General features: G+C 40.5%; 1 protein-coding gene across 1 annotated transcript in view; it reads right to left on the bottom strand.

The window, feature by feature from the left end:
• Positions 1 to 14,274, bottom strand: part of itga1 (integrin, alpha 1) — a 55,223-nt gene extending 40,949 nt beyond the window's left edge. Inside the window, exon 1 of the mRNA XM_027175405.2 lies at positions 14,068 to 14,274. Coding sequence (XP_027031206.1) covers positions 14,068 to 14,110 — 43 coding nt within the window. The 5' untranslated portion in view covers positions 14,111 to 14,274. The remainder of the gene's footprint in view (positions 1 to 14,067) is intronic.
• Positions 14,275 to 14,479: the final 205 nt, after the last annotated feature.

Here is a 14,479-nt window from a genome sequence, read left to right as displayed (position 1 = left end):
CGATCTGACAGACGAGCTTCTGTAGCCCAAATTGCTAAAAAAGAGAATGTTGGGTTTGATGGAAAGGAGTCGGAACACACAGAAATGATGGGGCATGAAGCCAGGATGCACTATGGGAACAACGCAAGCCTAAGAAATGGTTTGAGGAGCATGACAAAAAGTTTTCGGTGTTGACTTGGAATCCGAATTCCCCAGATCTTGATCTGATTGAGCGTCTGCGGGATCCTCTGGACAAACACGTCTGCTTCCTAAAGCATCTGGTGTCAAAAAACTCAGCACACCTACAGAGGTCTTACGGAGTCATGTCCTGTTTTCTTGTTTAAAGAATGACGTCACACTGTTATTGTGTATTTAGGTAAGTGAGAACAGGAACATTACACTAATGTCTCTGCAAAACAAGTTCCTGTTCTCACTAATCTAATAGCAGCTACTAAATTAACACTTGTTTCTTCACCAGCATCTTTTTTCCCCCCTTTTTCTTGTTATCATTATCAGCTAGTCCTGTTCTCAAGAAACTGCAAAATGTTTCTGCAAAACTCCCAGGTTTGAAATCTTAGCTATGTCTTCCCAGAAACAGGGAAATGAGGATGTGGACGTCATTTCAGATGATGCAAGTCCCTGCCCACAGAACTCGCAGCATTTCCAGTATTATTGTCATTTTATAAAAACAGGTCTAATCTGGTGTGCATCAGGAACTGTCTGATAACATCCTTAAATACAAACCCACACAGTTCACGCCTTCTTAAACCCTTTTACTACTAGACTGGCATTCGGAAATCGATTTATAGGACATTTTCAATCGGTATAATAAAATGAACGATTTTCTGGCTGTGAGTCTGATTTAAAACGAGTCATGACTCTGTCGTCTTTCGGTGTTAGACGTGCGTTTTTCTCTCTGTTGAGAACCTTAGACTAAATTTTAGTGGTTGAAGATCGCCTTCAAATTTTAGCTGCTTACTGTATGAAGAAGAACTTGGGGCGTCACAGAGAGCAGAAATGGGTTTAATATCAACATTTACTTTGAAGATAATGGTGGAAATTTTCTATGAATATATTTCCCCTAGTAGTCTATGGAAAACAGAAATACTTAGAAAATAAACTACAAATTATTAAAATTCGGAGTGCCTGCATACATTAGACCCTATGTAGACCCTCTGTCTTCCACCACCATGGAGTTGGACATGACAAAGACATTAACTAAGTTAGAAGCCTTTATTTTGTAACATATACTGTACATTACAGCACGGTAAGAATTCTTTCTTCACATATCCCGACTTAAAAAGTGACATATGGCTAAGTACGGTGACCCATACTCAGAATTTGTTCTCTGCATTTAACCCATCCAAAAGTGCACACACAGCAGTGCACACACACACAGCAGTGAGCACACACACCGTGAACACACACCCGGACTTCCCACAACTTTGGAGGTTGGAGGTTGGGGCCAATGCAGAGGTTCAGCCATGATACAGTACGTCTGGAGCAGAGAGGGTTAAAGGCATTGATCAAGGGCCCAACAGTGGCATCTCGGCAGTGCTTTAGCTTGAACCCTGATCCTCCAATCAAGAACCCAGAGCCTTAACCACTTGGGCCACCGTCGCCCATCAATGATCATCATGGATACAAAAAACAGGAGCAATTTCCATTTGTTGGACTCTGTGAAAAAGAGTTTGCCTTTTAAGACTTTTTCTCATTTATATGTAGCTGCTTGCCATCGCGGGGGGCACGGTGGCTTAGTGGTTAGCACTTTGCCTCACAACTCCAGGGTTGGGGGTTTGATTCCCGCCTCCGCCTTATGTGTGTGGAGTTTGCATGTTCTCACCGTGCCTCATTTCCTCCCCCAAAGGTCCAAAGACATGCATGGTAGGTTGATTGGCATCTCTGGGAAATTGTCCGTAGTGTGTGTGAGTGAATGAGTGTGTGTGTGTGCCCTGTGATGGGTTGGCACTCCGTCCAGGGTGTATCCTGCCTCGATGCCCGATGACGCCTGAGATAGGCACAGGCTCCCCGTGACCCGAGAAGTTCGGATAAGCGGTAGAAAATGGATGAATGAATGAATGAATGCTTGCCATCGCTGTTCAGGTTTACTCATGCACAAAATCAACCGTTTACATAAAAACCACGTGCACAGAGACTAATGAGGCTCTGTGCATTTTCTGCTCCAACATTGTTCACGATTCAGCTTGTTTTGTTTCAGGATTATTTCATGATTTCTATCATATATGGAAATCTCTCCACCAAACTCCATCATACGTCACTAATCGGTGTCCAGCACAGTGTGTTCAGTTCCACCGAGACGATAAGATACGGACGATAAGGCATAATAGATGCTCTGTTTCTTGTCTGAGTTTGGAATTATAGTTTGGTATTCTTCAAAAATGAAGCCAAGTTAATGAAAGTAAAAGTCCTTTTTGATATTCAGTTACATAACGATGCATATCAGTAGTGCATGCAGACTTTTGAACCCTGTTGTGTACACAGAGTCCCATTTGCGAAAGGGAAATCGTCTGGTGTCTGTGGATAAAGTGCCCCTGGAGGCCGACTGCCGAACGTCACAGGGTGAGGAAGTCTAGCTGAACATTATGACATTATCCAGTCCACTTCCTTATGAAGCTTGTGGATTTTTTATCTCTTGCCCAGGATTTTTTATCTCTTGCAAAAAAAAAAAAAAAAGAAGAATTGAAATCCTTCAAAACAGAACAGAACGTGTCGACTTAACACGAGACCTCGCCTTATTACGTGTACAGACTTTTTAAAAATCCTCTAAAATGTGTAAACGGAAGGAAACCAACCCAGTCACATGTGGGTTAACGCTCAGCCCTCAGTTACCCCATGGTATGTGGATTGAGTGATCTGTTGTGTTGACTCAAAACAGGGACACAACATAAACATGTGTACTTCAATGCAGATGCTCTAAAAAGTATAACGCTGTTATAATGTCCATGGGGCAACTGGTGGCTTAGCGGTTAGCATGACTACCTCACACCTTCAGGCTGTGTGTGTGCATGTTCTCCCTGTGCTTTTTGGGTTTCCTCTGGGTTCTCCAGTTTCCTCCCCCAGACCAATGACATGCGCTGTAGGCTGAGTGTGTGTGTGTGTGTGTGTGTGTGTGTGTGTGTGTGTGTGTAATTGTGCTCTGTGATGGACTAATGGACTACATGATGTCCCCCTACCTTGTGCCCCAGACTCCAGGTTCCCTGCTTTTCCGACACATAAAATTACTTGATAAAGCGTGTTACTATAGTAACATAAGTTTGTAAACTCTATTCTTTACCTATTTACTTTTTCTTGGACTTACATACTGCTCGTAAATACCAAAATATTTTATTTAAAATAAAAAAGGCCTTTAATCTGAAAGCCGTCGATTTAAATACACTTACAGCATCTAGCAGACACCCTTATCCAGAGCAACTTACATTTTTATACAACTGAGCATTAAGGGCCTTGCTCAGGGTCCCAGCAGTGACAGCTTGGTGGATGTAGGAAGCGAACTCACGACCTTCCGATTGGTAGCCCAACTTCTTAACCACTAGGCTACCACATCCCCCTGCGCTAGAAATATTTATTTCCCTCTGCATTTAGTGAAGATGTAGTGTTATGTAACTTTTTTAACTACAATATTATACATATTATTCCATTATTCAGCACTCGGAAATTTAGTGAAATTTGTGAAAAAAAAAGAGAGAATTTTCTGAATTCGGGACAATTTTTTTTTTGCTGTTTAAATATTTATATTTCATTTTCAAATTTACTTTTGTATTTAAGCCTCCTATAGATCAGGCCTGGGAAGAAATCTTTACAGAGGTCATAGTTCACACTAAGTATACCATCATGCTGGGAACGCAGGGTTTAAAAGAGCAACTTTCGTCTGTGTGGTCTGAAGTGAAAAGAAAAAAAACAAAAGAAAAAAAAAAAACAAAGACGAAAATTTCCGCTTTCAGAGTGTTTAGCTTTTCTTGAGAAAAAACAGCTATAGAGCAAAGAGTGAGCTGCTGAAACATCACACAGGGTGAGCGAGATTTCAGAACAACTAACTACACCAAACTACCCTGTAAAAACCCCCCACCCACCACTCACCTCCTCACTTTAAATGTTGGTATGCACCCTGCAGTCAGATGGTTAATGGAAATGGGATGGTGCAGGAGGAGGAGGAGGAGGAGGAGTGGTGAAGCTTTTGGGGTCTGGCGAACAGATGATGATACGATGAAATTCTCTGCTGAACTTTTTCAGAGACAAGTTAGATGCCAGATTGGACAAAATCCACCCTGGTTTGTAACTAATATATATATATTTCTTCCATGACTTTATAATTAGATACATATATCCTTATTATAATTATACATCATTTACACTGGTTGTGATATCATTATGGATTGAGTGCAATCGGTTGCTCCAATCTGGCAACCCAGACTGCCACCAAGTAGAGAGTTTAGCCACACGGTGGAATGGAAATGATCTTCAAAAATGTCCAAAAGTCAGAGCTGGTTTTAAAAGTGGGTTTTAAAGCACGATTTGTCTGCTCGCTGCAAATCCAGTCCAAATTATAACTATAACTATAACTTAAAAACGATAAAACATATAAAATAGAGTATAAAAAAGTATAAAATAGAGGATCATTTATGTTATTTAACCATGACGTTGATGCAAATATAAGGAAAATATGACAATATAATATCACATTTTTTTCCTGAGATGTAGTAACGTTTTTATTTCTTTTGTCTGATGTTTGCAGCCCAAAATGTTTGATTTTGCAGCTTTTTTCAAAATGTTCTTTTTAGGTGCACAGGATTCTTCTTTTAATCTCCTAGCAATGAAGACACACATGTAAAGACGTTCTATAAGAGCTGTGCTCATGTTCCACACACGAGAACAGAATTCCTGAAGAGATTGATTTTTACACTAATTACAAACTGACAGGGATTTTGTACTTTATTTTATTTCATGCACTGGAATACCATCCCACAGAAATGACTATAAATCGTGCTATTTACAGCTCTTGAATTTTCAGACTCTTATCCAGAGTGACTTCAAAGATGTACGGATAGAGAGAGAAACACATGTTAGTGTGTTACGCATTATGAAGATTAATGGAAGGAAATGGCATTATCCTTAGTTGAGCTGAACAGACATTTCCTTTAACGAGTACTGTTTGGTGTGTGTGTGTGTGTGTGTGTGTGTGTGTGTGTGTGTGTGTGTGTGTGTGCGTGCATGGAGCAGAGAAATGTCAGACTTTTCTTTGGAGATATCTTACAACAGCTGAACTGCTGAAATGAGTCACGCAGCAGAAATTCAACTCAAAACCACGACGCTTCTCTCTCTCTGTTTATCTGTCTGTCTGTGAGCATGTCTATAGATCTGTCTGTCTGTCTGTCTGTCTATATATCTGCTTGTATATCAACCTGTATATCTATCTATCTGTCTGTCTGTCTGTCTCTGTTGTATGTCTGTCTGTGTGTTTGTCGCTGTTTTTATGTGTCTGTCTGTTTGCCCCTCCATGCATCTGTCAGTCTGTCTGTAAATCCATGTCTCAGTACATCAACCTGTCTGTATGTCTGTCTCTCTGAACAACTGTCTTTCTCTGTATTTATATGTCTTTATGTCTCTCTGAATGTCTTTCTGTCTGTCTGTGTAACTGTGTGTGTGTGTATGTTTTATTGTGCCTGGGGTCATGACCTAAGGTCACATGGGCACAGGGTCATGCCCACGAGGTCACACCTGTCTGTGCCCCAGTCAGCTCAGTCTTTCAGCAGAGCTGTTTTTTTTTCTCTGTCATGTTTCCCTAAATCTGCTCCTGATCCCACTACCATCAGCTTCACATGCTTTAAATCGTACCTTTTACCTCCACATTATCTCTGTACTACATTTGTTGAAAAAGTCTATAGCCTTTAAAGCAGGGGTGTCAAACTCTGGCGTAATTATATTTGGCCCACGAGATCATATGAAATGTGCATTACAGCTGGCTAGCCGCATGCTCCGCTAATACTACAAATCCCAGAATGCCTTGCCACTGTATTGATGCGTAGTCATGAACAGCAAGCGCCCCTCATTCTCTGTTAACAACCATGTTACAGTCACATCGGGCAACTTAATTCCACCCTCCACTAAAATGATTATCTGTTCACGAATATATAAAGGACAGACCTGTTTGTCTTGTGTGCTAACGGCGCTAACGTGTCTGTAACGAAAGAATATAACATAAGAAGACACTATGAAACGAAACATTATGAGAAGTATAAGGACCTGGACGTAAAGCAGAAGCTCCAGAAGGCGGAGGAGATGAAAACCAGTCTGGTTTCCTGGCAGACTATGTTCATGAAAGCAAAATCAAAAAGTGAAGCTGCCGTAAAGGCTTTAAAGCTTTATTGTGGCAGCAGAGACGGCAAAATCTGCCCGGCCCTTTAATGAGAGAGAGTTTGTCAAAAAGTGTATGGTCAAAGTTTGCGAAATGAACACCACTGATGTGTCTTTTATTTCAAATTTAATTTCTTATATGTTTGTAATATCCTGTGTTTATCCAAATCCTGTGTTTAAGCAAAACTAAAGTTTGCTTCCATATGAAAAAGGTTGAACATTACATATCAGTTGCAGTTCATTTTTCAATAACTGTTCAGTTTGGCCCCTGACTTTATCTCAGTTTTATACTGTATTTTGGCCCACTGTGAATTTGAGTTTGACACCCCTGCTTTAAAGCATATGCAAAGGTCTGAAAAACAACCCAGAAACACAGGACACTGTTAAACAGGAAGTCACACCTCTAATCCAGCATTACAAAGCATTTAATCTGCAAACGGATATTTACTATAATCACGGTTGCGAAAATCACCACAGATACAAATGGAGCATCAGGTTTGTTTGCACACGCCTTGCTGAATGTACACTTCCTGTTTGGTGTGGTGTGACTTCCTGTGGAGCAGTTAAACACCATGACAATTATAAAAACAAATTTAAACAACGGGGGCTTAGTGGGTAGCACGTTCGCCTCACACCTCCAGGGTCGGGGTTCGATTCCCGCCTCCGCCTTGTGTGTGTGGAGTTTGCATGTTCTCCCCGTGCCTCGGGGGTTTCCTCCGGGTACTCCGGTTTCCTCCCCCAGTCCAAAGACATGCATGGTAGGTTAATTGGCATCTCTGGAAAATTGTCCGTAGTGTGTGTGTGAGTGAATGAGAGAGTGTGTGTGCCCTGTGATGGGTTGGCACTACGTCCAGGGTGTATCCTGCCTCGATGCCCGATGACGCCTGAGGCACAGGCTCCCCGTGACCCGAGAAGTTCGGATAAAAGCGGTAGAAAATGTGTGAGAGAATATAAACAATCTCCTTTAAACTTCAGATAAACTGACTGTAAGTTGGGTCAGGAGGCAAAACGCCGAATATCATGGAAGTGCGGGTGAAAGTTTAATATTATACACTAATCGATTAGACATTGTCTCTTACGCCCTGTCCAGCTGCTTTGAGACAATGTCCATTGTTAAAAGTGCTATACAAATAAATTTGAATTTGAAATATGTGAAACTGAAAAATTATGCCTCGTGACCTCTACGACAAACATAAAAACAAACAAACAAACAAACAAACAAATAAATAATAAAGCTGTGAAAGATGACAATACCTGTTATACCTGTCACTTGTGCTAAAAAAAAGTAGCAGAAGTTTCATTGTTCTAAGGTGACAGACAGCGAGGGTATAAACTAGGAGAAGTGAAAAAAAGTGTTTTATAGGGTCCTGTTTGTTTACTTCCCGTATTGTGCTTTGGTATGATTGTTTTTTCTCATTTTGACCGAGCCTTGATAAGACACCGGTCACAGAAGATCCACTGTGACTTGTGTAATGACTCCATGTTAAAGTCGTGCTGATTGAAAACTCCCACTAAAGTCACGCAATCCCGAGCATTACAGATAAGAAAGGCTACAGGCTCCCAGACGGAGAACGAGGATTGAGACAGATACAATTTAAATCCTAAATAACTAAAGAAAGAAAGAATCGGAAAAAGAATGAAAGAACAGGTGAAAAAAATTTAGAGTGAAAGAATGAATAGTAAGAGAATAAAGAGTGAAACAGAGTGATCGGAAAAAAAAGAAAGAAACAGAAAAAGAGGGAAAGGAAGAGGAAGAATTCTACTGAATGAATAAAGAGCAAATGAAAGAATGAAAGGAACAAAGTGAGGAGGTAGAAAAAGAGAGAAAGAAAGAAAGAAAGAAAGAATGAAAGAAGAAAAAAACATGAACGACAGAGGAAAAGAAAAAGTGCAAGAAAGAAAGAACACATGAGTAAATAGAGAGCAAAAGAATGAATAAAAGAAACAAAGTGACAGAGTAAAAGAAAGAAAGAAAAAAAAGAAAGAACGAAAGAACAAAATGAAGAAAGGAAAAAAGGAAGAAAGAAAGAAAGAAAGAAAGAAAGAAAGAAAGAAAGAAAGAAAAAGTATTCTGTGCAAAAGAAAGAAAGAGAGAAAGAAAGAAAGAAAGAAAGAAAGAAAGAGAGAGAGAAAGAAAGAAAGAAAGAAAGAAAGAAAGAAAGAAAGAAAGAAAGAAAGAAAGAAAGAAAGAAAAAGAAAAAAAGCAGAGGTGTATTAGTGGTGGAGGAAGAGAGAGAGCGAGTTGCAGGACATTGTAATGTACTGTAGAGCGAGTTGAGTGATAGAGAAATAAACTCGTGGTGGAAGAATAAAAAATATTCAGGTTAGAAACAAATCAGGACGGAGATTCAGGAGCAGAGAGAAAACACGAGTCAGAGCGAGCAGCAAACTGGGACACAGAGACACAGGACAAGTGTCAGGAAGTCACGCCTTAGAATGACTGAATAAATACACAAGACTTCACACAGAAGGAAGCGGGACATGACGGAAGCAATCCCACAATCCCGTGCGGCAAAGTTCCCTTTATGAATAATTCATGAGTTCAGATGGCTTCCACAAATCGCAGAGCGAGAACGCTGGGACAAGAAGAAACAGCTATTTTAGATTTACTCTGATAACATGAGCAGATGTTAAAGAAGTCAGCTGAGGTGAAATAGACCGCAGACGTTAAAGGTCAAAGGTCACAGAGATAAACACTTTCTCCTGTTTTTTTTAATCTGGAGAAATTTGGGTGCTTTGGGTGAAGAAAGTTCTGAAAGTCTGCAGTTAAACAGTGGCGTCTTGTCAAGGTTTAAAGATTAATAAGTTCCTCCAGGATTATTTTGGGTGATTGTTTCAGCCAAACATTATGATGTCATACGGCGGGACTCTCAAAATCTGTGGAAAATCTGTGGAAAAATTCAAAATATCAACGATTTTGTGTTAATTTCTGTAAAATCGTGACAATCTTAAGAAAGTGTTTAAGTAGTCTAATGAAGATTTGTACAGAAAGCATGAGAAACTCATCATGTGTAGGTTAATGTGGAGTAATTACGGGTCGTCCTGGAGACCTGGAGCCAATCAGATGGAGTCAGAATGGCTTTCATTAGCAGACGTCCGAGTAGAGAAGAAGGTTTAAAGCACGGATTTAGATTTAAGGGGCAGAAGGGAACCTTTCATTTCATTACAATTAGATATTACAATGTCTGTTCTCTCTCTCTCTCTCTCTCTCTCTCTCTCTCTCTCTCTCTCTCTCTCTCTCTCTCTCTCTCTCTCTCTCTGTCTATCACTGTCATAACCTCATTCTCTCTCTCTCTTTCAATCTCTCACTGTCATAACCTCATTCACTCTCTCTCTCTCTCTCTCTCTCTCTCTCTCTCTCTCTCTCCCTCTCTCTCACTCTCTCTCACTTACTCCTGATCTCTCTCTCTCTGTCTCTGTCTCTCTCTCTCTCTCTCTCTCTCTCTCTCTCTCTCTCTCTCTCTCCCTCTCTCTCCCTCTCTCTCACTTACTCCTGATCTCTCTCTCGAGCTCTCACTGTCATCTCAGTTATCTCTTTCTATTTTAAAAGCACATTATAAAATTAGCCATAAAACACCGGCGCAGCAAGTCTGCGGCCAGAGATAAACAAAGACACGCGGAGATGAGAGAATCAATTAAACCAGATGAAGTAAGTGAGGTTACTGAGTTCGGGTAATAAATATAGAAAAAAGACAGTTTTACAGCTTCATATCACATGACATGGCTAGCAAACAGAGTTGCTGATGAGAGCTAGCAGTCAGAGCTAGCATTCCACACTGGAAACACACACAGACACACACACACACCCACACCCACACCCACACACACACACACCCACACACACACACACACACACACACACACCCACACACACACACACACACACCCACACACACACACACACACACACAGGAATGTTCACTTAATCAGTGTATGCAGATAAACACAGGTCAGACGCATGATCACAGACCAAGCAGATGATCTCAGTCAGCTAGGGTCATTTTTAAAAGCTTTAGTGTTTGTTTGTATTTGATTTGTTACACAGTAAAGAAAAAGAAACTTAACATTAGCACTTTGGAGTGAAAAGTGTTAAAACCTAATGAGATAAAAAGGGATAAATTATCACTTCATGTCATGGCACTGTGATAAAGTATTTCCTGAATGAAAAAAACAGTGACACAACATTGTTTTAAAGAGATGTTACAGCTAGCATTAGCCAAATACCAGCTAACCAATCTGACTTGTTTAGTCGAATGTCCTGTCATATTCCTCTTGTTATTAGAAAAAAGAAAGAAAGAAAGAAAGAATAATTGTATTTGAAGTGGAAGAAGGAGGGAGAGAGATAGCGAGATAGACCAGACATATAAAAAAAAGTGACAGAGCAAGCACTGTTTTAAGATGTTACAGCTAGCGTTAGCCAAATACTGTATAGTAAGAAGTACAATCTGAAATGAAAGTACTTCACTTAAAAAAGCTACAGAATCTAAAAGCAGCACACTAACTGCTCACACACTTTCCTTCCACACATGAAATAATACACATCAGACACAATCTTCCCCACAGGAACTAATACACAATGCCCTTTTTATAAGAAAAAACTCTCTTACAATCCATTCCATTATGATCCATATGTATATAGTATGTGTGTTAGACCACTTCTTATACAATAAACATCGATATCTCTGTAAAATAGTTCTGATTAAATTAAATATCCATGTATAAATTTAACAACTCATTTTTCTTCTCTGCTATATGAAGCTGAAAGCGTTTAAAAAGAAGTCAATTAATTATAAATGTAAACTAATCAGGAACAATCAGAAAGTGAGTCTGCTTACTGTATGTGTGCACGATATGTATCACTATATCAGTACCGTATATACTGTATTCACTTAATATTGATGATATGTATATCCAAAAGTTTGTGCACACCTGATAATCACACCCATATGTGCTTGAAGAACTTCTTATTCCAGCTTTATTTCACTTTACTGTTATAATAAACTCCATGCTTCTCTTCTGGAAGGCTTTACACTAGATTTTGGAGCATGGCTGTGGGGATTTGTGATCATTCAGCTGCAAGAGCATTAGTGAGATCAGATGCTGATGATGAGGATAGTGAGAAGGTCTGGGATTCAGTCAGTTCCAGTTCAGTGGGTAGAGTCAGGGTTCCGTGGAGAACAATCAAGTTCTTCCACCTTCATCAACCTCGGGAACCATGTATTCACGGAGTTTGCTTTGTGCACAAGAGCACTGTCGTGCTGGAACAGTGTTTGGGCCTCTTAGCTAGTTAATGAAGGGAAATTATAATGCTGCACAGTTTAGAGAAATGGGGATGATGGTGCGTTGGTGTACAAACTTTTATAAAACATACAAAACATCCTAAAATTGTAAAACATACTAAGGCTTCTGTTCATACTGTAATTCTGTACAACTGTGTGTTTCTAATTTACGGAGGACAGAAATTCAAACCAAATGACAAAGACAAATGACACAGCACAAGCGTTTACCCTAATCAGCGACTAGAACGGGACGAGAGAAGGAATAAATCGAGTGACTGCAGGAGCATCAGGTTGCTCTGATTGCAAGAGTGTTTATATGCATGCAGGATGTTCCAAGCATGTTCACTTGTTTCTCATGCACACAATATAATTAAAGCCAGAGGGCGGATTTCTGGTCTGAAACCACAAACACTTGTGCGAAGAGTAGTGGAGTGTTGAAGAATCAAATATCACTAAGATATCACACCCACATCAGAAGGCACAGTACCATACAGATGGAGGCAGTAGAAAGATATGTCAACGTGTGTGTGTGTGTGTGTGCGCGCGTGTGTGTCTGTGTGTGTGTGCACTTCTAAAAAGCTTACAAGCTTACAAAACAATGCATGACTCAAAAGCAGAGAGGGGGTGGGAGGTGTATGTGAGGAAAAGATGAAGAACCAGAAATAAAATAGAAATGGTGTATGTTTGAGAGTAACACCCTCGTAATAAGAAATAGTACAGTTCAGCATCCTTTTTATAGGATTGTGGTGGATCCCAGGATCACTGGGCATGGGATAGAAATACAGTAATATCCACAGACTATTCATTCACGCCTAATAGAAGATTAAAGCCGCAAAGTCGTCTACCAGTATGTTTTCTGGACAGTGAAAATTATTACCAAGAACACTGAGAAAGCAATACACTCCAACATACACACACCCATTTTAACCGTACAGAGCAATGAGTAAATGATTTGATTAGCAGAGTCAGATGAGTTTCTTAAATGTTTCTCCTCTGAGGTCACAGAAAGTCAACTGGATGTGGTGAAAAGGTTGTTGTGGGCTGGGGCTGGGAGATACGGCAACCGAGCAGGAAGCTCATGTATACTCTTTGTAGTGTTGTGTAGTGTACTGTATAGTCTTTGTAATGTTTGTAGTGTTTCCCAAATAATCTAGTTGATCCCCATCCCAGGCTATAGGGTAGATGTTTAAAGTCTGAAAATAACTGCCATTCCAATCTGCCATTCCAATACTATTACAGGTTGTTTACACATCACTGCATTTGTTCGGACCAAATCCTGTCTATGCTGCTTATTCATTCACTACTGTATGTGGCCATTCACTGAACACCAGTTTATCATTCATTCATATTCACTTGACCTTTCTCAAGCCCACAATGGATCTGGACCTTATCCCAGAGAGCCAGGTGGAAGAAATCACTTGGATTGGATGCCAGTTCTTTGCGCCACACACTCACAGACCCTTTTCGACATTGGGGCAATAGCCTGTCTACTAGCCGTCTACCTTTTGGACACTTGAAGGAAATCTGCAGGAAACCTACACGTACACAGGCACGTCTGTACACCTGAAACTCCGAGCTCAGGAGCTAAACTGAGGTGGAATGAACTTCTAACCAGAATCTGTGACTATCTTGAAAACGCAGCTAAAGACCCACCTAACTCTTAATCTGAACACTTAACTAATCCCTAAAAAAACTCTACTCTGTGCACGTGCTCCCTAGCACTCAATTAAACACCTTGCATGTTGGTTTTACCCGCATTGTCCTCTGCTGGACATATCACTTTGCTTGGATTTCCTCATTTGTAATTCGCTTTGGATAAAAGCATCTGCTCAATGAATACACTGAGGACGCCGAATACATCAAGACACCGTGCAAACATATTCTCCAATTTTCCAAGTGCTAATGTTACATTAATGCGAACGGATCTCAACACTCAAGGGATGTTATTTAAGAGAAACAGCTTGGAAAACATGGATGCTCGAAAATGATTTGGAGTCAGTATGATCATGCTGCAGGTGTATAAACGTCACCTTCACCTCTCAGGTGTCCAGGCAGCACGTCAATAAACCTGTATATATACTGTATATAGTGCTATGGAGTGCACAGCAAACTATAAACTGCAGTGCAAAACGCGTAAAAGACCAAACTAAAATTAAATAAAATTAATAAAATAAATAAAAATGAAAGTTAGTTTCTCCAAAGCTGTGTGCACTAAACTGTTCTGATCACTTAAAGTGCACGCACTTAACGTTGTGGACTCATCACTAATGCATTAGGAGCAAACAGCTTGAGTCATTTGCGCACAAGTCGCGCGTGCGATGGAGCAGAGTCGCCGTTTTTAGTCTATTTTTGTAGCGGAAAAGCGCTTAACACTGCGCAAACCTAGTGACAAATGTCTCTCTCTCTACATATATATTTATACATATGCATTACTCACCGAGCAGTGCCGCGAGTCTTAAACATTGCTCTCCAGAGCGCATTTCGAGCTGTCTCGCGCGCCTATAAGCGGTCCTCCCGTTAAACGTTTCAGTACAGTGCAGAAGCAGCAGTAGCTGCGTGTGTGTGTGTGTCTGTGTGTGTGTGTGTGTGTGTGTGTGTGTGTGTGTGTGTGTGTGTGTGTGTGTGTGTGCGCGCGCTACTGAAGAATCCAGCGCTTGCGTTCCCGCGCGTCTTCGCTGCGCTTGTAAAAGAAAAGCCAAACCGAACCGGTCCCAGCGCATTAGGATGGTATCGCCCTCTGCTTTTACATGAAGTACTTGCAGAAGTTACTAGAGTGCATTAAGGAGAGGAGTTGTAGCTGTAGGACACTGAGATTAGACATTAGTAATAGCAGCTACAGACAGGGATAG

The sequence above is a fragment of the Tachysurus fulvidraco genome, chromosome 20, assembly GCF_022655615.1.
Source record: "Tachysurus fulvidraco isolate hzauxx_2018 chromosome 20, HZAU_PFXX_2.0, whole genome shotgun sequence".
In the NCBI taxonomy this organism is placed as follows: Eukaryota; Metazoa; Chordata; class Actinopteri; order Siluriformes; family Bagridae; genus Tachysurus; species Tachysurus fulvidraco.
The sequence above is the reverse complement of the archived record's forward strand: the minus strand, read 5'-3'. Positions and strand labels throughout refer to the sequence as shown.